The sequence below is a fragment of the Malaclemys terrapin genome, chromosome 2 (assembly GCF_027887155.1).
Source record: "Malaclemys terrapin pileata isolate rMalTer1 chromosome 2, rMalTer1.hap1, whole genome shotgun sequence".
Taxonomy (NCBI): Eukaryota; Metazoa; Chordata; order Testudines; family Emydidae; genus Malaclemys; species Malaclemys terrapin.
The window spans coordinates 121,893,689-121,916,300 of NC_071506.1; the positions used below are offsets into that span (position 1 = coordinate 121,893,689).

At 40.1% G+C, this 22,612-nt stretch overlaps 1 protein-coding gene across 5 annotated transcripts in view; it reads left to right on the plus strand.

Annotated features, from left to right (window-relative positions):
- PIGN (phosphatidylinositol glycan anchor biosynthesis class N) overlaps positions 1 to 22,612 on the plus strand; it is a 152,897-nt gene that overhangs the window by 74,474 nt on the left and 55,811 nt on the right. For 4 of the 5 annotated variants that reach the window (XR_008444008.1, XR_008444007.1, XM_054020086.1 and 1 more), the window contains exons 13-18: positions 4,281 to 4,359; positions 10,016 to 10,192; positions 13,766 to 13,905; positions 14,845 to 14,944; positions 15,064 to 15,156; positions 18,618 to 18,709. The exons of the other annotated variant lie outside the window; for it this stretch is intronic. Coding sequence is in view for 2 of the 4 variants with exons in the window: in XM_054020086.1 (XP_053876061.1) it covers positions 4,281 to 4,359; positions 10,016 to 10,192; positions 13,766 to 13,905; positions 14,845 to 14,944; positions 15,064 to 15,156; positions 18,618 to 18,709 (681 nt within the window). In the remaining 2 variants the exon portion in view is untranslated. The remainder of the gene's footprint in view (positions 1 to 4,280; positions 4,360 to 10,015; positions 10,193 to 13,765; positions 13,906 to 14,844; positions 14,945 to 15,063; positions 15,157 to 18,617; positions 18,710 to 22,612) is intronic. 5 annotated transcript variants of the gene reach the window in all.

The window sequence follows — 22,612 nt, forward strand, 5'->3', positions numbered from 1 at the left end:
GGCATAATAAAATAAGCATACTAGCAATGATGTATTCAGATGTACTTCCACTCTATATGCATCTGAAGAAGTGGGCTGTAGTCCACGAAAGCTTATGCTCTAATAAATTTGTTAGTCTCTAAGGTGCCACAAGTACTCCTGTTCTTTTTGCGGATACAGACTAACACGGCTGCTACTCTGAAACCTGTCAGATGTACTTGTGAGTGACTCCTTTTCTGGGATTTTATTTCATAGCTTGATTGCAATGTTCTACATAAATGGAATTATGCTGTTAGAGATGGTTTCCTCTGAACAATGTTGATAGATAGGAATTGCTGACTGGCCAAATAGAGTCCCCTTGAGATAACAACAGTAGCTTCATTTCATCACAGCATTGTATTAATGCTGTCAAGCACCATTCTTTATGTGAGGTATGAATGATGTGATGGAAATATTACATTTGTCAGGTGTACTCATGGCAAGAGTAGCTAACATCTCTTTAGGGACAGTTTACAAGTAATTGCACAGTTAGCCCAATTGCTTTATTACATAATTAATTGTGTTTATACATGGATGAAGTTGTTCTCTGTCCTCTTTGAAGTAGAAATCTATTTCTTGGTTATTTGTGTGTTTTGTTTTTGAACCTTCTCAGGGGAACATAATCTCAACTCTTTCAAGACTGTATATTATTACATATGTACAATTACCTATGAGCTCTTGTTTTCATGAGTTTAAGCCTCAGAGTTCTGTTCTATAGGAAGTTGTGATAGGCATTTTTGGTTTAGTTTACAGGTCTCATTCTTCCCAAAAATATTGGAGAAGAGTGGAGGAAAGAATGAATCCACTGTCCTCATTCTCTTTGCATGTTCTGTTTTTGTTACTTCATGGGAAAGAATGAAAAAACAATTTTCTTCTGTGTTAATTTAACCTTTTGGATAGATTGATTTTCAAAATATAACTGATCTACTATCCCCTCTCTTCATCTTAGCTTGTGAAAGATACAAGCTTGGTGTTGGTAGCTAGGACCATTATACTAAGCTATATATTTTAATTTTTAATTTTTTTTCAAGTGCTCAGAGTTTTTGTGAAACCAGTGACTTTATAAGCTATTTGAATAATATTAAAATACATTAATTGTAAACATATAATAAAAAGGGGAAAGCAAACAATAAAAGCACGCAGTATACACTGTCATTACAGCATATGTGTGACCCATTACATACTAAGTGTGTGGGGATAACTTGAGATTCAGATTGTGGCCAAAATAAACGTGCTTGTTTTGGATTCTGAATCCCTTAAAATGTCAGGGCTGGGGCTGGGGGGATATGTGGCTTTGAATCCCCAGATTTGAATCCATCCCGTGGTTTTGGTTTCTAGTCAGATCCAAAACCAAATTGACCTATTGTCCAGTTCATGTTCAGATATTGCTTAAACCTCAGCATTTCCCATGAACTTTGCTCCAAATGGTGGGAATCTCATGAGATCAGATGATTCTGTGCTATTTGTTCCTTTGGACTGAAATCCAGCGTGTATTAAGCTCTGTTAAAACTAATCATAGTAATTATTCATCCGTGAACCCCAATCCTGCCCAAACCTGATCCCCTTTTCTTCATTCCATGCAGTGCATTACTATTTTTTGTCCTGAATGAGTTCCTTATCTAAAGTCCTTTCCTTATATTGTTAGGTTTTTAGTAACTTACTGCCCCTGCGTAGTTTTCTCCTTAGGATTTATTTCCCTTTCTTCTCACAGCCCTGATTCTTCAACTGACTGCATGTGAGTGCCACCCTGCCCCCAAGTCTCATTGAAGCAGATGAGGCTCCATGCATGCATGTAGATGGGTGCACCAGCAGCCAGTCAGTCAGTTGCAGGACTTAACCTAATTCAAAGTGCCTCCAAATTTATTTGAAACATCTTCATTGGCACTTCAGTAAACAGAGTTTGGTGTCTTATAAAAGCATTTGTGCAGAAGTGGGGTAATATTTAGGGTATGTTTTTATAGTCAGCCTATTAAAATTAACAATGCACTTAGGAATGTTACCCTTATTCTACAAAATAATTGCATTCTGCACCGACTTACAAAAATTGTACTGCTTGAAAGCTCCATTTATTCTGTTGTACCCATTCCATATGCAGAAGATCCCGGGAGCTGTCATCTAGGAAGCAAGAAAAAGGCAAAGACCCGTAGCAATTTCATTAATAATAAAGTTATTCACTGAGAATTAAAGAATAATTAGAGGCTAAATGACTCTATGGGATGATCTGCAGTAAAAGATAAAAATAAAAGATTAAAAGAATGCTTTTTTAACTTATTCAGTGTTGAAGTTGAAGATGACATGGATAAAATAGGCAGAAAGTAGTATAGGCATAAAAATAAATGACAGTGCATATCATTTGAGAATTTATTAGACATACACCATAAGTCATGAGAAAAGGTGTTCAGTATTCATTCCAGATTGTTAAATCTTAATCAAATGTGAAGATAAACTTATTTTTTTTCTTTCTCTTATTTATCCCATAAATAGGTCCTGCTCTTTTCTTCCCAATCCCCTCTCAAAACAAACAAGAAATCTTAGAATATGACAGATATTGGAAAAGACTGTGTAATGAATACAACTAACAAGCACACACAACTCCTATTGTGTCCTTTCATAGACAGTGCTCAGGGTGGTTAAACACTGGAATAAATTGCCTAGGGAAGTTGTGGAATCTCCATCTCTGGAGATATTTAAGAGTAGGTTAGATAAATGTCTATCAGGGATGGTCTAGACAGTATTTGGTCCTGCCATGCGGGCAGGGGACTGAACTCGATGACCTCTCGAGGTCCCTTCCAGTCCTAGAATCTATGAATCTATGAATCTTTTGAGTGTAGCCTGATGTTACAATCTAAAACCTGGCTATTTTAATCCTGTGAGCACCAAAATTGGTGCAAGCTCAGTGGCAATGGTGTGGTGGCTATTTTGCTTTTTCTGTAAAGTATCAGTGACCTACAAAGCTGTATGAAGCACTTTCAGAGGAGCATTTTATGAATGTGTGTATAGCACTGAAGTGGTTCTTTTCCTGAGATTTCAAAACAGACCTTATAAGGACGTTAAATCAGCTCATTGTCCACAACAATCACCTATTTCTTTCTCCTCCTCTTCCCAGTATTCTCCATTCTCTCTACCTGATTCTACTCATTTTCATTCGTATAGCTGGTCTTCCTTAGATCCTGTACTGTGGATACTGACCTGATTGGACTGCATCTGTAGCGGTCAAACCATTTATCATTTTCCGTCCTCGTAGCTGCTTTTCTCTCCTTAGATTTTCTATATCCAGTCATAGCTGGAGTGCTGGTTCTTCTGCTTCTGGGGAAACCGCAGAGATTTTGTGTTTACTTTTGTTGTGCATAGTACATTTTGGGATACCGCTAACACTGTACTCAAATGAAGCAGCGGTGGCAGAACGCATTAGGAAGTTCACCGAGTAATAAAAGTTGGGGGTGTCTCAGTGATCAGGCATGGAAGCTCTCTGATCCATTGCAGTGCTCCACCCTGAAAAAAATGAGCTAGGGCTCACCCTGCACCATCCCATTCCATTCCCTCTTTTGTATTGTGTGACAGGAAAATTCTCAGGAAGACTAGGGTGGAGGCCTGGCTCCATTGAAATCAATGAGAGTTTTGCCATTGACTTTAATGGAGTCAGTATTCACCTGCAGTTTTTAGGCTCCATAAGAGGATCACTATGTTTGAGTGAAGATAAATGCTAGTTCTTCAAGGAAAAGGTTCCTTGTTGTAATATTATTTATTATTAGCATAGAGTGCCCCAATTGGGATTCAGGCCCAATTATGTGGGCACTATTTAAACGTAGAAAAATAACAATCCCTGCTTCGAAGGGCTTGCCATTTAAAGATGTGTCTATAGCATCCGTACAGCCAGTAGAAGTATGGCTGACTTTTTTTTGACTGTGCTCCCAGCCAGGAACAGTAATAATGCATATGTTGCAAATGGTGCAGGGAATGTCCACCGACACATTTAGGTGGAAGTTCTAAAGTAAGAAAATGTTTTTAATACAGATTCTCAAAATGAATTCAGTATCAACATAATTTACTAATTTATGCATGCAGGTAGAGAAATGGCTCAGGATGTCCTATGATTAAATTGCTCATTTTTTGGGGGGTATATGGTACACTTTTAACAGAGTGCCCAGTGAGTCTACATTAAGGTTCCTAAATTAGATACATTCTTTTCCTTCATGCTCCCAATCCCTCCCACCAAAAAAGCAACATTTTTTTTTAAAGGATATTTTGTATTTTTTATATAGGTTGCTTTCAGATACTGAACAGATAAACATTTTAAGAAAAGCAAGATCTTATATTCATCAGGAAAAATATCATGAGGCGGTAAGTGAATCATCACCATACAGTGACAAATCTTTGAAAACTTAGACTAAATCTTGGACTTCCATCGTCTTTTTTCTATTTTCCATTTAAGTAGCCGCCTGATTTTTTTTCCTTTTACTGACTCTTTTACTAACATAAAATTAATCCTATTGTAAGCCTCATGCTTCCATTCATTCAATTCTAAACAATAATTTTGATTGCATATTAAAAGTGACAATTTTTTTTTGCATATTTTTTTAATTGTTTGCTGCTGTTGCTGATGTTTCTGCCCAAACGAACCACATTTATTCCTGGTGTAACTCTTTTGAAGCCAGTGCAGTTACATGTGGATGAATTTGGCTCAGTGTTTTATGAAGGGTGGTGGATTTATTGTGCTCAGATTTGAAAAAATAACTATAGTATCTTTCAATCAAGAATTTCAACCAACCCTGTGAGATATAACCGTACAGCACTCTTGTGAGATACAGTAGGTAAATGTCATTTACAGATGGGTACTTTACAGCAAAGTTAAAGGATTTGCCCAAGGTCACACACTGAACTAGCGTCATATCTAGAAAAAAGAATCTATGGGGCCATGTTCTGATCACACATCCCTGTTTGTTTTTTTCCCGTCACCTGATCCAACTGTTTTATTTTAACTTCACCATAGTCTGTAGATTTAATTGGTATAAGGAAGACCCAGATTATAACAAGTTTACACCAAGTGCTTATTTTTATGTTTTATTCTACTCTTGGTGTGCACACCCTTGAGATCGGACTCTTTTGACCATCAGTGTCCACTGGGGCCATGCATATTCCTTGGGTATCCTCATGGTCCTGTATCAAAGGCATAAACGGCAGTCCAGGTCTAACCACCATTCAATTCCTTCTTGATGACCCTAGCTGTGAGATGGAGCTCCTCAGTGTCTGATCTCTGCAAATTTTTTCACAGTCCTTTTGTAAACATTTATATATATTAGTGTACTTAGGAATAGTTTTAATTAGGATAGTTTGTCCGTCAGAAAGATTTGATAGTTTTGGTAGTTTACCAACTTTTGTTTTTATTTTACTCTGATATGGGACTTTTTCCCTGTACTGGACCTTATGGATGTCTTATCCTAAGTCACCTTTAAGTGTTGTCACTCTTGAGAGGCAATCAGTGATGGGCACACCAGTTGCCTTTTTTGTCTTGGGAAGCTCACATCTCCAACAAATGCTCTGTCTGCAGGTCCTTTTCTAAAAGGACTTTGAAGGTGAGAGAGGCATGCCTAATCATTTTATTAGACTACTTTAGGCAGCTGACCTCTAAACCAGGTGGGGCAAACCCTTCTGGACAAGTTCCATCTCAGTCCAGAAAGTGCCTCTTTGAGTTCTGGTTCCACTAGCTCCCAGGCCTCATCATCAAAGGCTGGCCTAGCTTCAGACTTCCGTAGGACTGAAAAAGTCAGATTTTCAGAGAGAGCGGAATATTGCTCCCCAGGGAAGAGCAGGGCACATCCCCTTTGAAATTTCCCAGTCAAACGAGGTCCAAGACACCTCACTGCTCCTAACGAGGAAGACTCCAAGCTGGACTCCCATCACAGTGGGGAGGGATCCCATACATATTCTCTGAGGGTCCTTTTTTGAATTGTATAAGTCTGAAGAAAGTTGAGGGCATCTTACATGGCTAGATCACATGGGTATAGGAGTAGGTATATACCCTGGTATCTTTCTCCCTGGCACCCAAGCTCTTTTCCATATAATGTTCCAAAATGGCCTTATTGGCACACCTGGGATCTTCACCGCACAAGGCATCACACTTCTGCACTACCTTCTAGGGTAAAAACCTCATCCCCTGCTATGTCGTCTTCATCCCCAGCTGAGGAATTGCTCCTGTTTTGCCTGGATAACTACAAAAGCTTCCAAGATCTGCTCAGACATATAGCCTGTTCTCTTGAGATACCAGGCACAAGGGGAGGAGGTACAAAAGACCTTACATAAGCTCTTGAATGTTCTTCATGGCTCTGTGCCTGAGCTTTTGGCACTTCCCATCAATAAAGCTCTTTTGGGGGGAGGGATAGCTCAGTGGTTTGAGCATTGGCCTGCTAAACCCAGGATTGTGAGTTCAATCCTTGAGGTGCCCACTTAGGGATCTGGGGCAAAAATCAGTACTTGGTCCCGCTAGTTAAGGCACGGGGCTGGACTCGATGACCTTTCAGGGTCCTTTCCAGTTCTGTGAGATAGGTGTATATCTCCATATATATATATATATATATATATATATATATATATATACACAGCTGGCAAAGCATATCTGGCAAACACCATTGACCGTAACTCTGACCTCTCTCTAACCGCTGATAAGAGGTACTAGGTGCTGTCAGCCAGGGAAGAGTATCTACACTCATCCAGTATCTGGCTAGCTAGAGGTTGTGGCAGCTTACAAAAAAAGCAGACAGTAACAACCAAGGATGATTCTGGGAGATAAAGAACCTAAGCAGCTTGATTTGTTCATTCATAAATTATTTGTCTGCAGCCTGCAATTCTCAATTGCTGATTATTAGGCAGTGCTGGCATGATATGACTTCTTAAATTACAATAAATTGTGTAAGCTCGAAAACTTCTCTGTCTTACCAACAGAAATTGGTCCAGTAAAAGATATTACCTCACCCACCTTGTCTCTGTAATATCCTGGGACCAACATGGCTACAACAACACTGCATACCAAAAAATTCAGAATTTATTGACAAACTCCTTGAAAGAACAGGGAGCAGTTTAAATCTTTGATCTCTGAGACAATCTTTGATTGCAAGGATGTCCTCTCAGGCAACTCTGAATGCTCCTGATACTGCCTCTTGATCCATGGTGATAGCTGTTGTTATCCTGGGTCCCAAATTCTGGCATCTTGAGAGAGATGCATTGATGATGGAAGATCTTCCCTTTAAGGGCCTGGGTCTTTTTAGTACAAAAACCTGACAAGGCTCTTCTCTTATTGAAGGATTCCTGGGCCATACTCCCCTCTCTCTTGGAGTTTATATACTGGCTTCTGAAGGAAAACAGGGAAGACCATGCATTTATGCTAGACAGAGACCATCATTTGATAACTTTTTCCAAAAAAGAGCCTTTGCACCTACAAGAAAGAGTTTTTTTAAAAAAGACGACCTTCCTCCTCTGCTATGGCTTCATCCCATTCTGTGTCTGTGTCAAAATAATCACTTTGACAGATTGGTAAAGTGTCTTTCTCCTGTCAGTCTAGTGGATCTACACCCTTCTTTGCCCGCACTTAGGAATCATCTACAATTTTTCAAGAAGTCGTGGAACCTGATAACCTTGGGCTGCTGGGTCCATGAAATAGTCTCAGTCACATATTCACTACTCCCTACCCCCTTCTCCTTCCCTTTTAAGGGGCTGTGCTCATGAGACACTGTTACATCTGGAAGGGGAGTCCTTTCTGTCTCTCGGAGTATAGAAGAGGTTTAGCTAAAATTCAGGGGGAAGGGTTTTTATTCTAATTACTTCCTAATACTGAAGAAAAAGTCTGGATGGCGACTAGTTTGGAATTTTGAGAGGGCTCATTACCTTCAACCGACAATTCAAATTCAGAATGGTAATCGTAGCTTCTCCAATTCCATCACTAGATTCAGTAGACTGGTTTGGGGTTCTTGATCTGCAAGATGCCTACTGCCAATCTCCGTACTTCCAGCATCCCCTTATAAGTATTCAAGACTTCAGATGGGACAGAACTATTATCAGTACAGAGTACTGCCCTGTGGTCTTTCTCCAGTGCCAGTGGTGTTTACCAAGGATCTAGCAGTCATCACTATATTAGACTCCACAATAGCCAGAGCCTATCTGTCCCAAGACAAGATTTGAAGCCACGTCCAACCTCATAATTTATTTCAAAAGCATCCTCCTACTACTGTAAGGAATTGGGTAAGACTTCTTGGGCACATGGCCGCTTGCACATTCATCACACAGCGTGCTATACTATTGGCTGGCTAAAGTTGATATACATGCCAAGCAAACACTACGTGGACATGACTCTACTAATCCCTCACAACATTCTAACATTAATAAACAGATGGTAAGATCCTAACCAGGTGTGCAGGGGAGTACCTTTTTTCTTTGCCTCTCTCAACCAAGATTTTTGTGATGAATATGTCCCTTCTGGGTTGAGAGCACATCTGGGCCATCATCAGGCACAGGGTCTAATGGACTCAAGAGAAGTCTCATTGTCGTCATGGTAAATCTCAAAGGGACTCAAATCTCTTCTACTGGATTTAATAGTGGGAATGTCTTACATTCAAATCCAATCTCCCTCCACCTCACCACTTGGCTATTGGCTCGATGTCAGAGAGATCATGTTCCTCAGATGTCCAGAACATCTTGATCCAAAATAGAAAGGATTCCACCACATTAACATATGCTGCTAAATAGAAGAGATTCAGGTTATGGTGTGAATAATGATATTTACAACCCGTTAACTCCTGCACCCCTGCTGTCTTGGACTATTAGCTTTTTCTGAAGAATTCAGAGCTATCTGTCAGCTTTGACTACCTTTAACAGTCATTTCTGCATATGACCACAATGTCCAGAGCCACATGGTGTTTTCCTACACCACTATAGTTAAGTTTCTTCAGGGCTTTATTCATGTTTTTCCACTGGTAAGGGAACTTCCTCCATGGGACCATAATGTGTTCTGGAAAGCTTAATGAGCCCTCCATTTGAATCTCTGGCAAGCTGTTCCCTGTTATTTATATGTGAAAAGGTCCTTTTTAGTAGCAGTCACATCAACTAAAAGAATTGGTGAAATGCAAACTCAGATGGCAGGCCCTTCTAGTGTAATATTTCATAAGAATAAGGTATCACTCACACACCATCCCAAGTTCTTACCCAAGGTAGTCATGGATTTCCGTTTGAACCAAATGATTCATTTACCAGTATTTTTCCATAAGCTACATTCTAATCAAGGGGAAGAAACTAGGCTTCAAACTTCAGGTGTTTGCAGAGCCCTGCCTTTTTATTTACAAAGGACCAAATCCCTCAGTGTCTCCTCAAAGCTATTTATAGCATTTGCCGACAGAATGAAAAGTAGAGCGGTATCAGCCCAGAAACTATCCAATTGGGTATTGGGATGTATTAGGGTCTGTTATGAGCTAGTTAGGTTAGATCCTTCCTTTCAGATTAGGACTCACTCCATTATGCAGCTTCCTTGCAAAGCATTCCCATTCCGGAGTGGAATATTTGTGGACAAGCACTTGAGGAAAGAAAACATACTTAACTTACAGTGGCTGGAGTTCAAGGTGTGTTGTCCGTATATATTCCATGACCTGCCCCCTTTCTCCGCCTCCCCTCCCCCACTACAGAATTCTGAAACATCTGGGTTCTGTGGTGATGAAGGAACAGAATGGCAGAATGGGTCCACACTGTCCTTTATGCCCTCAGTATGGGAGCAGAACACCTAAGGCTCATGCATGGTCCCAATGGATACTGATGGCCAAAAGACTCCAATATCTAGTGTATGGGGTGCATGTGCAGCAAGATTAGAATATATGGACAACATATCTCAAAGAATTCTAATTACTGTAAGATAAGAAACTTTTCTTAGCTATGTTTTCTTGGTAAGTTTATTTTATGAGTATGTTCTACCTGATTATGTTGTAAATGCTTATGATATCTGTTCTGTTTTTCTCTGAAGGTATCTCTTTGCAAAACCCTGATTAGCCTTGCTTTGGAAGGACTGTCATATTACCATACTTACGACAGATTGTTCTTGGGCATAAGTGTTGTCATGGGTTTTGTGGGCTGGACATCTTATGTAATTTTGCTGATTGTCAAGACACATACTAGTCTGACTAGGAGTACCGATGATAAGGTAGGTTGAAATATGCAGTGATGTTGCTGCCCAGTTAATTCACAATTTATACATGCATAGTATTATTTGTACAAAAATAGTAGGCCAATTGATACCCCCACAAGCAAAGCTGGAGTAAAAGATCCTTGCCAGCAGGAACTACTTGTATTTTGAGGGAAATCTCCCTCACCAACCTGCAGGTATGGTTCAGGACATTGTGTAATGTATGAGGAGAACAACTGGACAGATTCCATTGCAGTAGGTTTGTAGTTCATAGCAACTGTGGTATACATTGATTCATTAAAGTCAAGAAATACAGACCATGTATCCATATTTAACCAGGTCAGTCTCCACATCAGTGGAGACTCTGTTAGCCTTTTCATGACACTGCTCTTTTCCCTCCTCCTTACCAGATTTCTTTTGTTCTTTTTTATTATTATTTTACTGAGATGAATTTTGGCCATAGGTTCTCTGACTGTGTTTGCAGTATTTCCCACTTCTTGTCATTCATGACCATGTGTTAGAAATGTAGTGTAGTTGTATTAAAGGAAAACTACTTGTATTTTGCTCAGTCACATTCTGAAACCACACTCAGACAGACACATTTCTTTCCATGTACAGTATTGGGCAATGTTTTTGGAAATGAAGGCTTAAATTGGTGCTTGTGGGAATTCTCCCTAATATTGGCCTTTCTAATTTAATGCTAGTGACAGCCATTTTGCTGGTAATGCTGTATGAGGTAGGAGAATATAAACTAACTTCTCCCTTCTTTCATATTGGCTTAACATCAGAAGAACATAGCTGTGTAAATACATATTCGCCCTTAATTCTAATTATTTAACATTAAAATCTCTTGTGATTGTTAATCCAGACCGGCTAATGGGACTGTTTACGTTAATCGTCTCCTAAAACTGTGTATGGCTTTTTATGTTCCTCACAAAAACACTTCCCCTTAAAACAATGTGTTATTTAATTTAGGAAGAATTCTAAGTTTATCAATTTTTCCTATTTTTAAACATCCACAGAAAATGTAAATCTCCTTTCATCTGCAATTTGGGACCAAGTTGTGGAGCCAAAAGATGTATATTAACAGTTGTGATAGAATGAGTTGTATTAGGTCAGTTTTCAATGTGACATATCTTATCCTAACTTAATATGACATAACATGCCAGAAATTTTATTTTAAAAGTCATTTAGATTTGATACTTCCCATCAGTTTAGATCAGGGGTGGGCAAACTTTTTGGCCTGAGGGCCACATTGGGGTTGCGAAACAGCATGGAGGGCCAGGTAAGGAAGGCTGTGCCTCCCAAACAGCGTGCCCCCTCCCACTTCCTGCCCCCTGACTGCCCCCCTCAGAATCCCTGACCCATCCAACCCCCCTGCTTCTTGTCCCCTGACCGTCCCCTCCCGGGACCCACTGCCCCTAACCACCCACCTGGGACTTCAGCCCCTATCCACCACCACCCCCTCCAGCCCCTTTCAGAATGTGGCCCTGCGAACATGGGCAGAGGACTCAGGGGCAGCTGCGCAGCCAGAGAGAAGCAGCGGTTCCCCTTCAAAGCACTGCTTCTCTCCGGCCAGCTGCATGGCCACCTGGTGCTCCTCCTGAGTCCTCCATGGGCTTCTGCAACCCGCACTGCCTGCCTGCTCTCCTGCCCCCTCAGTACAGCCCCTCTCCTCCTCTTTCCCCCTCCCCAGGGTCCGGGCACTCGGGCAGCTCAGCACCGGTGCACCCTCCCCCCTGTGGAGGGTGCACCGGTGCTGAGCTGCCCAAGTGCCCGGACCCTGGGGTCCCCTGTTGTTGGGGGGGCCGTGCCAGGGCACCCTGTGTTCACTTGTAAATCTGCACCTGAGCCACGCTGCCCGGCCAGAGCCAGCCACACCGCTGCGCTGGTGGCACGGTGAGCTGAGGTTCTGGGGGGCAGCAGGGCAGGGGCTGGGGCCGGCTGGGAGCTCAGGGGCTGGGCAGGACAGCCCTGCGGGCCAGATGTGACCCGCAGGCCATAGTTTGCCCACCTCTGGTTTAGATAGAGACAGTTTTATGTCAATTACAGGGGAAGGAAGAGGAATGAATGTTTTACACTAGCTACCTGGTCTGCTCTCCCCTACATGTTTAATATGTTTGCATATCCCACTATATATTTTTACTCCTTCAAAGAAGTTGACACAACTTATAGAACAAAAACAATAGATAGGGTTGTTGGTTTTTTTAGGCTTTGTCAGCATATAATGTGCCAAAGACTGCCCTTGGATCCTAAGGCTTTTGCATGTTATGTCAAGTTGTAATGGGCTTCGGAACAAAAATATTTAATAAAACTTTTCAAATATCAGAATGTTCCCAGATTACAGTGAGTGGTTCCTGAATCAATGTAAATAAAAGCTGTGACAAGAAAGGAAAATGCTTATTTAATGTTCCTCTTTGTAGACATAGAGGTGATGGATATGCACTAGTGCTATTTTAAGAAATACCAGTTTAGAAAATTTCATCCATTTCTAAGTGTACATCAGAGTTTTATATTTTCTGAAATTCCTCTTTCGTACAGGCCCTTTATTCCGCAATAAACAAGCATGATAAAACAACGTGCAATCTCTCTTCCCTACTAAAAGGAATATTCTCTTTAGGTTATAAATTCTTTGGAGAAGCCCAATTTTTTAAAATCATTAACAGGGCTAGCTATGTCTAGAAGCTTTTAAACAATAGTTATCTATAGCCATCTCTTGTCTATAGTCTTATACTTAGTTTGTAAGCTCTTCAGGGCAAGGCTCATCTCTTTTGTGATGAGTTTCTGCAGTTGCTAGCACAATGGGGCTGTGGCTTCTAGGAGTTATCACAATATAAATAAAAATAGCCACGTCCCTTGGTTTCTTGTATGAACATCAAAATTCAAAAAGGTTTAGAAAAAAGAGGATTAATACCAAATAAATTAATTTCAACAAATAAATGCAAACTTGAAGCCTCTTCTTGCAGACCTGCCTTACACAGAAAAACCTTACTCACGTAAGAGAAGGCTGTGGAGAATCAGTCCGTAGTTCCTGAAAAGAGGGTTGGATTTTCCAATAGTAATTAAAGAATTGTATTCCAGTTTGATTACTGAAGTTTCTTCTCCTACTAATTTCTTACACAAAAGAAACAAATGTGCACATGGAATTTTACGTTGAAACTTTTGGACATAGTAAATGTTATGCAAACTTGGGTGCTAAAATGTATTTTTTTAAATGCATATTTAGACACCTAAATAGAAGCATCCTTATTTTCCAAAATTCTGAGTAACTATAACTCCCTTCGATTTTCAAGTACATTGTGCATGCACAGATCAGTGTTGTTTGTGCACACACATTTTTCATGTGCAGTTTCCTGTAAGTCTTTTTGCTTGAAAATTTTAGCCCTATATGTTTAAATGCCATTCCTAAGTATTTTTCTGCCTGGAAACACTATACAGTTTGCTGATGAGCCGCCTTGTACATTAGTTTAGCTGCTTTCTTGGAATAATGTTTGATGTACTGTGCATCAGATAACTGGGAAATAGTATTCTGAAGTTTGAAATATTAGAGTACTGTTTCAGGAATGTTTATATGAATCATTTGCATTTCAGGCATCTACTGTTCTCCTTTTGTATGGTTTTGCAGCTATTGGAGTATTAATAGCTTTTTTCCTGTTGATTCAAACCTGTCCGTGGACGTATTACATATATTGTCTGTTACCGGTACCAGTATGGTATGCAGTTGTGAAAGAGTAAGTAAAGAATCAAGCTGATTCATAAACTCATCTCGCTCGTCTTCTATGCCCTGCCCTTTGTTGACAATCAAATTATGCAAAAGTCATTGAGAAATGTTTTTCTTCCTTTTATGAAGTATTCATTTTCCAGGACCTTCCAGGACACTCTGGTTTATCTCTCCCTAGCAGGTGAAGTGGGGTTTCCAAACTGACAGCTATATTTGGCCCTTCTAGTAGATACCTCTTCTATTTGGAAATTTTTTTGACCAATAAAAATGGTCTCATACCCTCCAAAACCAAAATAACATTGCAGTGTGTGGGAGAAGCTGCCTCTAGACTCTAGCCCCTGGAGCAAGTTCCCGATGTGTTGGAGAGGAATTTGCAGAAACTGATTTCATAAGTTGGGCAAAATGTTCCTTTTTTCAGTGATTTTTCAAACTAAGTCTGGTCCAAAGTGCTGAACACTCTCAACCCCCACTGCAATTGAGGACACCCAGCACTATTCAGAATCAGGTTCTAATTCTGCAAAATTGGTTGATGGTTCTGGCCTATGCTGAAAAAATGCTCTCGATTATGGAAATATTTGTAAGTTTGCAGTTGCCGTTACCTGCCTGACATATTGGCTGTTTGTATTATTCAAAGAAAACTGTACATTACTATTGGCTTTTAGTTAATGACCTGTTTAAGTAGACACTAATAAAGCTAACCAGGCATATTTTTGTCAACGCTTTTGAATTTTTCATCAGTTTCAGTGGATGCTGAACTTAATGTAAATATTCATAAACTCAGTAGTCCATACACATGAAGGTAGTTCTGATGGTGTCAATGTGTAAAGTTAAAAAAATGAGGGCTGCTTCTGAGCACTTACACTCTTAAACCTCCTAATTTATGGCAGTGATCCTGTCTAATTTGTTTTAACTAAAGATAATGATTATCCTATGCAATCTTCCTAAACAGATTCAGAGTTATTCAAGACCTTGCGTCATTGCTCTTGGTATTTCCTCTGGGTCAGTCTATTGGATTCTTAGTAGCTGGTGCTCTGGGAATTGAAATATTAGTAAGTACTTTATTACTATGTATTTATAAAGGACCTCATTGTTAGCTTTTTATCTGCTTGAGGAAATGTTGCTTTTATTAAAGTTTGTTTTTCATTTTCTTATTGAAATTTTTTATTAGGTTTTCAGCTTTTTTTACCGCTCTACACTTACTGTTGGTCTCATTGCCTTTGCTGGCTGGCCATTGATCACACGACTGTGGGCTCAGGCAAAGGTACAGTAATGCTTTGCCAAAAGGCATTAAATTGATTGGTAGTTGGTTACTCATAGACTCATAGACTCATAGACTTTAAGGTCAGAAGGGACCATTATGATCATCTGGTCTGACCCCCTGCATGATGCAGGCCGCAAGACCCTTCCCTGGACTCTGCCGTTGAAGTCCCCAATCCTGTGTTTTAGTGACTTCAATTGGCTGAGACCCTCCTGCTAGTGATCCCTGCCCCATGCTGCGGAGGAAGGCGAAAAACCTCCAGAGGCTCAGCCAATCTACCCTGGAGGAAAATTCCTTCCCGACCCCAAATATGGCGATCAGTAATACCCCGAGCATATAGGCAAGAGTCTCTAGCCTGACCCTTGTTGGCCATTATGCTATTCATGTACCATTGCTTGGTCTTCCTTGGCTACTATGTTTTACCATTAAACCATTCCCTCCATAAACTTATCCAACTTAATCTTAAAACCAGACAGGTCCGTCGCCCCCACCGTTTCCCTCGGAAGGCCGTTCCAATATTTCACCCCTCTGACGGTCAGAAACCTTCGTCTAATTTCAAGCCTGAACTTCCCCACGGCCAGTTTATATCCATTCGTTCTCGTGTCCACATTAGTACTAAGCTGGAATAATTCCTCTCCCTCCCTTGTATTAACCCCTCTGATATATTTGAAGATAGCAATCATATCCCCCCTCAGCCTTCGCTTTGTCAGACTAAACAACCCAAGCTCCTCTAGTCTCTTTTCATACGACAGGTTTTCCATTCCTCTGATCATCTTAGTCGCCCTTCTCTGCACCCGTTCCAGTTTGAGTTCATCTTTTTTAAACATGGGAGACCAGAACTGCACACAGTACTCCAAATGAGGTCTCACCAGCGCCCTTATACAACGGAAGCAGGACCTCCCTATCCCTACTAGATATACCTCGCCTAATACACCCCAAGACCGCATTGGCTTTTTTCACCGCCACGTCACATTGTCGACTCATAGTCATCCTGCGGTCCACAAGGACCCCTAGGTCCTTCTCCTCTTCCGTTACTTCTAACCAATGCGTCCCCATCTTGTAACTAAAATTGTTATTATTCATCCCCAAGTGCATCACCTTACACTTTTCACTATTAAATTTCATCCTATTTCTGATACGCCAATTCACAAGCTCATTCAAGTCTCCCTGCAGAATATCCCTGTCCTCCTCCGAGTTTGCAACTCCTCCCACCTTCGTATCATCCGCAAACTTTATCAGCCCACTCTTGCAATCGGTCCCGAGGTCAGTTATAAATAGATTAAATAAAATGGGTCCCAAAACCGAACCTTGAGGCACTCCACTAGTAACCTCCCTCCAGCCCGACAATGCACCCTTTAATACGACCCGCTGCATTCTCCCCATTAACCAATTCCTTATCCACCTCTGGATTTTCATTTCGATCCCCATGTTTTTCATTTTAACCAATAATTCCTCATGGGGTACTGTATCAAACGCTTTACTGAAATCCAGGTATATTAGGTCCACCGCATTTCCCTTATCTAATAAGTCTGTTACTTTCTCAAAGAAGGAGATCAGATTCGTTTGGCACGATCTGCCCTTCGTAAAACCATGCTGTAATTTATCGCATTTGCCATTAACCTCAAGGTCCTCAACTAGTTTCTCTTTCAGAATTTTCTCCAGCACCTTGCACACTACTGATGTTAAACTAACAGGCCTATAGTTACCCGGGTCACTTTTTTTCCCTTTCTTGAAAATAGGAACCACATTGGCTATTCTCCAGTCTAACGGGACCACCCCCGAGTTTACAGATTCATTAAATATAATTGCTAATGGGCCTGCTATTTCCCACGCCAATTCCTTCAATATTCTCGGATGAAGATCGTCCGGTCCACCCGACTTAGTCACATTAAGGTGTTCTAGTTTTGTTTCTACCTGGGATGCGGTAATCCCCCATCCTGTATGCCCCTCTGTAACGATGCTAGTATCCCTAATACCTTCATTGGCCCTATTAAACACCGATGCAAAATATTCATTGAGATATTGCGCCATGCCTAGATTATCTTTAATCTTTTACCTTTTAGTAAATGGTTGGTCTCCTCTTTTGGACTGTGGTCTCCTGATTCTCATTCCTGTAATGCACTTCCTGTTATCACTATAATGGCTAACATCAAGCAGGACAAGATAATGCCACATTTCCTGGATCTATTGATGTTACAGTTTCACAGGCCAAGCAGTAAGGGTGCTGACCGAGCAGCGCTGTCATGACACTTGACTGAAAGCTGATCTTGACTGTAGTGTGTCTGCACTCTTTTGGTAGTCACTTTAATGGTCCAACAAATTGGTTGGGAAATCCAAGATTTCTGCTGAAGTCTAGTGTCCCAGTTAGCTGTGTCATGTTGCCATCCTGTTTTCAGGCTAGCTTCAGTGTTACCAGTGTTCAGTTGTTGTATTCTGTGATGTAATAATTAAAAGGGCTTGGGATAAAATCCCATGAAAATAGTCATGAAACATACACAGATATTTTACTAAAATGTAACAGTTTTATAAACATTGAGGTCCTTAAAGGAAGCTTACAATGATTAGTCATAATACTGTAGGCCTGTAGCTATTTTTTAAATACAAATATTTCTTGAAAATTAATTTTTAAAATAGCTATTATAATCATCTGTCACTGTTTCACTATCTCTGTAACCAAATAGTGTACCTCGTCTCACCTCTGAATCTGCCATTGTACTAAAGTTTCCCAGCAAAAGCTCTAGTCTGGTGCTGTAGGTTGGGCACTGTTTCCACTTGAATGCATGGGAAAGCAGCAGCTTTCAATGTCAGCCATCACTGTTAATTTATTCAGAACCCTTTTTAATCCAAAAAACACAGCAAACTCTAATTTTTAAAATGTATTATGACAACTAAAGATGCTTCTTTTCTCTTGTATTCAAATGAGAGCGATTCCTGAGTCTTGCTTTGCATTATAAAACTGTCCAGGTGGCAGCTTCCTATTCGACTGTTAATTATTTTAATGTATTTAAGACAATTCATGGTTACTTGTTCTTCTGAGTAGTTATAGTATAGAATATCTGTGATAATATTAGTTTTATTGGGATCTCATCTTGCATTTCACTGATTTCCAGAAAGTTATAAATAAACCCGGTTTTCTGAATAACAAGTTGTGCTCAAAGGCCCCAATTCAGGAAAGCACTTAAACACTCTCTTAACTTTATTTCCTCTTGATTTCAATAGGACTTTAGAAATTATTTAAATGCTTCCCTGAATCAGGGTCAAAGTGCTGTAGTATAAATGGCCCTGTCAATTTTTTTCAGTTTATCCTATCCATGATGCATGCGACCATTTATTCTGATGGAGATTCTAATGGCTGACTGTACTATTAGCTCAGCATAGCAAATACAGAAATGTTTTCTCTGTGCAGTCAGTTTTGTCTGCAGGCATGATTAGCAAAGATGCTGTTGTTTGTTTCTTTCTTCTAGGTAACAACACTGTGCTGGACTCTATTATGTTTACTCTTGGCAATGTTTCCCTTGATGCCTGTTGTAGGAAGAGAGCCTAATATTTCTCTGGTGTAAGAACATTTTGTTGATTAAAGATCTTTATTTTTCCATTTAATATTCACAAATTTAAATTCCCATATCTAATTTTAAGTAATTTGTCATTGAATAAAAGTCTGTAGCTAATGAAGTACTCACATTAATGGGATGGATTTTTTTTCTCTTTTATTATGTATCTAGCTTTTCTTTGTTTTCCTGTTTCCTGTATCCTTTCCTCCTTGATTTTCTCTTTGGCATCTCCTTCCCATATTGTGCATTTCCTCCTCTTCTTTCCTTTGTCTCTTCCCCCACTGAGCCATTGTCAGTTTTTTCTTGTGCACTTCTATTATCTCCATCATCCACTCCATTCTCATTGCCAACTACCACTTCATCTTGCAGGCATCACCTCTCACCAGTCTACTTGCCAGTCCCACTGATTGGCCCAGCATGGGTTGGTTAGATGTAGTATAGAACTTAATGCAGAGAAAGAAAATGCTTGATTTGAACTTCACACAACACTTCTTTCCCTGCTCGACACATTGTGCCTAATGGAGTCATTTTAGCATGCTGTCACTGTGCTTGAGTAAGAGATGCCATTAGAGCTCTGATACCTAGCTATGCAGCATGATGTTTGGAAGGTGGGGGAAGAGCTATGATCCTAAATATTTTCAGAGGTATTGATGCTTTTCCCAGACATAATTCCAACACTGCTCATTGAGTTTTAGTCCATCCTAACAGATTTTCGATCCAACCCTTCCCCATCTACTGCCAACCCACTCATCTTTTGTCATTGTGGTAGGCATTTTAGGAATATCTAAGAGGATTTTTCACACCTTATTAGCATCTTTTGGCTGCATATGTATGCATACATTTCCTCCAATCCAGTCTAGTTCATTCTTTTTTTTTTAATGCACATTGGATTCTATCCACTACTCTGTTCCTCCAGGCACTCCGGTTTCCTTCTCTCCCTGCTTTTTCATTGCAAGTGATTCCTAATGCAACTGGCACTTGCTGGGTATCCTTTTGGTCCCCCTCCTCCAGTTCATCTTTACAGCTCTGAAATGTTTTGTGCTTGTTTAACTGTTTTGGGTTTTTTGGATTTTGAAAATATACATGGCTTCCTGGAACACATGAAGCTAAGGGAAGGGATGGAAGAGAAACTACAAAGATAAATAAACCAGAGCTTCACTGAGATCCAGGTGCATTTATTACACCTGTGTGAGCAAAATGCACATGTTCCAAGGCTATGACCCTAGCAGCCCCAAATCCAAGATCAAGTTTCCTTCAGTAATTTGAAAACTCAAACTAGGTAGCCCTTGTGTAATTTCAATATTGGTTATTATCAGTACCTGCAAGTCATTACATGATGGCAATTCAGTGGCCCGAGTTAATTTTTTGTTGTGCATCTGTCCACATCACAAAACCAGTCTCAGACAGGTTGTTGGTAGTCTCTGCAGAGAGTTCAGGGAATGAGTGGGTATTAAAACTTGGGGGGAGGGATAGCTCAGTGGTTTGAGCATTGGCCTGCTAAACCCAGGGTTGAGAGTTCAATCCTTGAAGGGGCCACTTAGGGATCTGGGGCAAAATCAGTACTTGGTCCTGCTATTGAAGGCAGGGTGCTGGACTCAATGACCTTTCAGGGTCCCTTCCAGCTCTATGAGATAGGTATAACTTTATTACTACTTATGGCTGATCCTTTACATCAAGGCTGAAGCATGTTGTAGGAATAGTCCAGGGACGCTTGCAGTACTTTTCCCCTTGCTGAGCTTTTGCTACAAGAAAAAGAACATAAAGATAAACATAACCCATGGTCTGTCTAGTCCACTATCCTATCTTCCAATAGTGGCCAATGCCAGATGCTTCAGAGGGAGTGAGCAGAACAGAACAATTTATCAAGTGATCCATTCCCTGTTGTCCAGTCCCAGCTTCTAGCAGTCAGAGGTTTAGAGACACCCAATGCATAGAATTGCATCCCTGACTATTTTGGCTAATAGCCATTGGTCGAGTTATTTTACATGAACTTATCTAATTTTTTTTTAACCCAGTTATACTTTTGACCTTCACAACATCCCTGACAATGAGTTCCACATGTTGACTGTGCGTTGTGTAAGAAATACTTCCTTTTGTTTGTTTTAAACCTGCTGCCTATTAATTTCATTGGGTGATCCCTGGTTTGTGTGTTGTGTTCCTTATTCACTTTCTTCACACCATTCATGATTTTATAAACCTTTATCATATTGCCCCTTGGTCATCTCTCTTCCAAGATGAACAGTCGCAGTCTTTTTAATCTCTCATATGGAAGCTGTTCCATACCCTTAATCATTTTTGTTGTCCTTCTATTGTACTTTTTCAAATTCTAATGTATCTTTTTTTGTGATGAGGTGACCAGAACTGCATGCAGTATTCAAGGTGTGGGTGTATCATGGATTTATATAGTGGCATTTTGATATTTTCTATCTTATTATCTATTTCTTTCCTAATAGTCTCTTAACGTTTTGTTAGCTTTTTGACTGCCGCTGCACATTGAGCAGATGTTTTCAGAGAACTATCCAAAATGATTCCAAGATCTCTTTCTTGAGTGATAACAGCTAATTTAGACCCCATCATTTTTTGTGTATAGTTGGGATTATGTCTTCCAATGTGCATTACTTTGCATTTCTCAACATTGAATTTCATTTGCCATTTTGTTGCCCAGTTACCCAGTTTTGTGAGATCCCTTTGTAACTCTGCACAATCAGCTTTGGACTTAACTATCTTGAGTAATTTTGTATCATCTGCAAACTTTCCCACCTCACTGTGTACCCCTTTTTCCCGGATCATTTATGAATATGTTGAACAGAACTGGTTTCAGTACAGACCCTTTGTGGACTCTGCTATTTACTTCTCTCCACTGTGAAAACTGACTGTTTATTTCTATCCTGTGTTTCCTATCTTTTAACTGGTTACTGATCCATGAGAGGACCCTTCCCTCTTATACCATGATTGCTTACTTTGCTTAAGAGCCTTTGGTGAGGGACCTTGTCAAAGGCTTTCTGAAAGTCCAAGTACACTGTATCTACTGGATCACCCTTGGACACGTTTGTTGACTCCCTCCTTCAAAGAATTCTGGTATATTGGTGAGGCATGATTTCTACTTAGAAAAGCTGTGTTGACTCTTTTGTATCATGTTCATCTATGTGTCTGATAATTCTGTTCTTTACTATAGTTTCAACCAATTCGCCTGGTATTGAAGTTAGTCTCACTGGCCTGTAATTTCCAGGATCATCTCTAGAGCCTTTTTAAAATATTGGTGTCACATTAGCTATCCACCAGTCTGACTTAAGCTGATTTAAGCAATAGGTTATATACCACAGTTGTAAGTTCTGCTGTTTCCTAACTGATTCCTTCAGAACTCTTGGGTATTTCCTGGTGATTTATTACTGTTTAATTTTTCCCTGTGTTTCAAAACCTCCTCGATTGACACCTCAATCTGAGACAGTTCCTCAGATTTGCCACCTAAAAAGAATGGCTCAGGTCTGGGAAACTTCCTCACATCTTCTGCTGTGAACACCAATGCAAAGACTTCATTTAGCTTCTCCACAATGGCCTTGTCTTCATTGAGTACTCCTGTAGCACCTTGATCGTCCAGTGGCCTCACTGATTGTTTGCAGGCTTCCTGCTTCTGATGTACTTAAATTTTACTGTTAGATTTTGTGTCTTTTTCTTGTTGCTCTTCAAATCCTTTTTTTTTTTTTTTTTTGGCCTCACTAAATATACTTTTACATTTGACTTGCCAGTGTTTATGCTCCTTTCTATTTTCTTCAGTAGGATTTGACTTCCAATTTTTAAAGGATGTCTTTTTGCCTCTGACTGCCTCTTTTATTCTGTTGTTTAGCCGTGGTGGTGGGTTTTTTGGTCCTCTTACTGTTTTTTTTTTTGTTTTTTTTTTTTTTTAATTT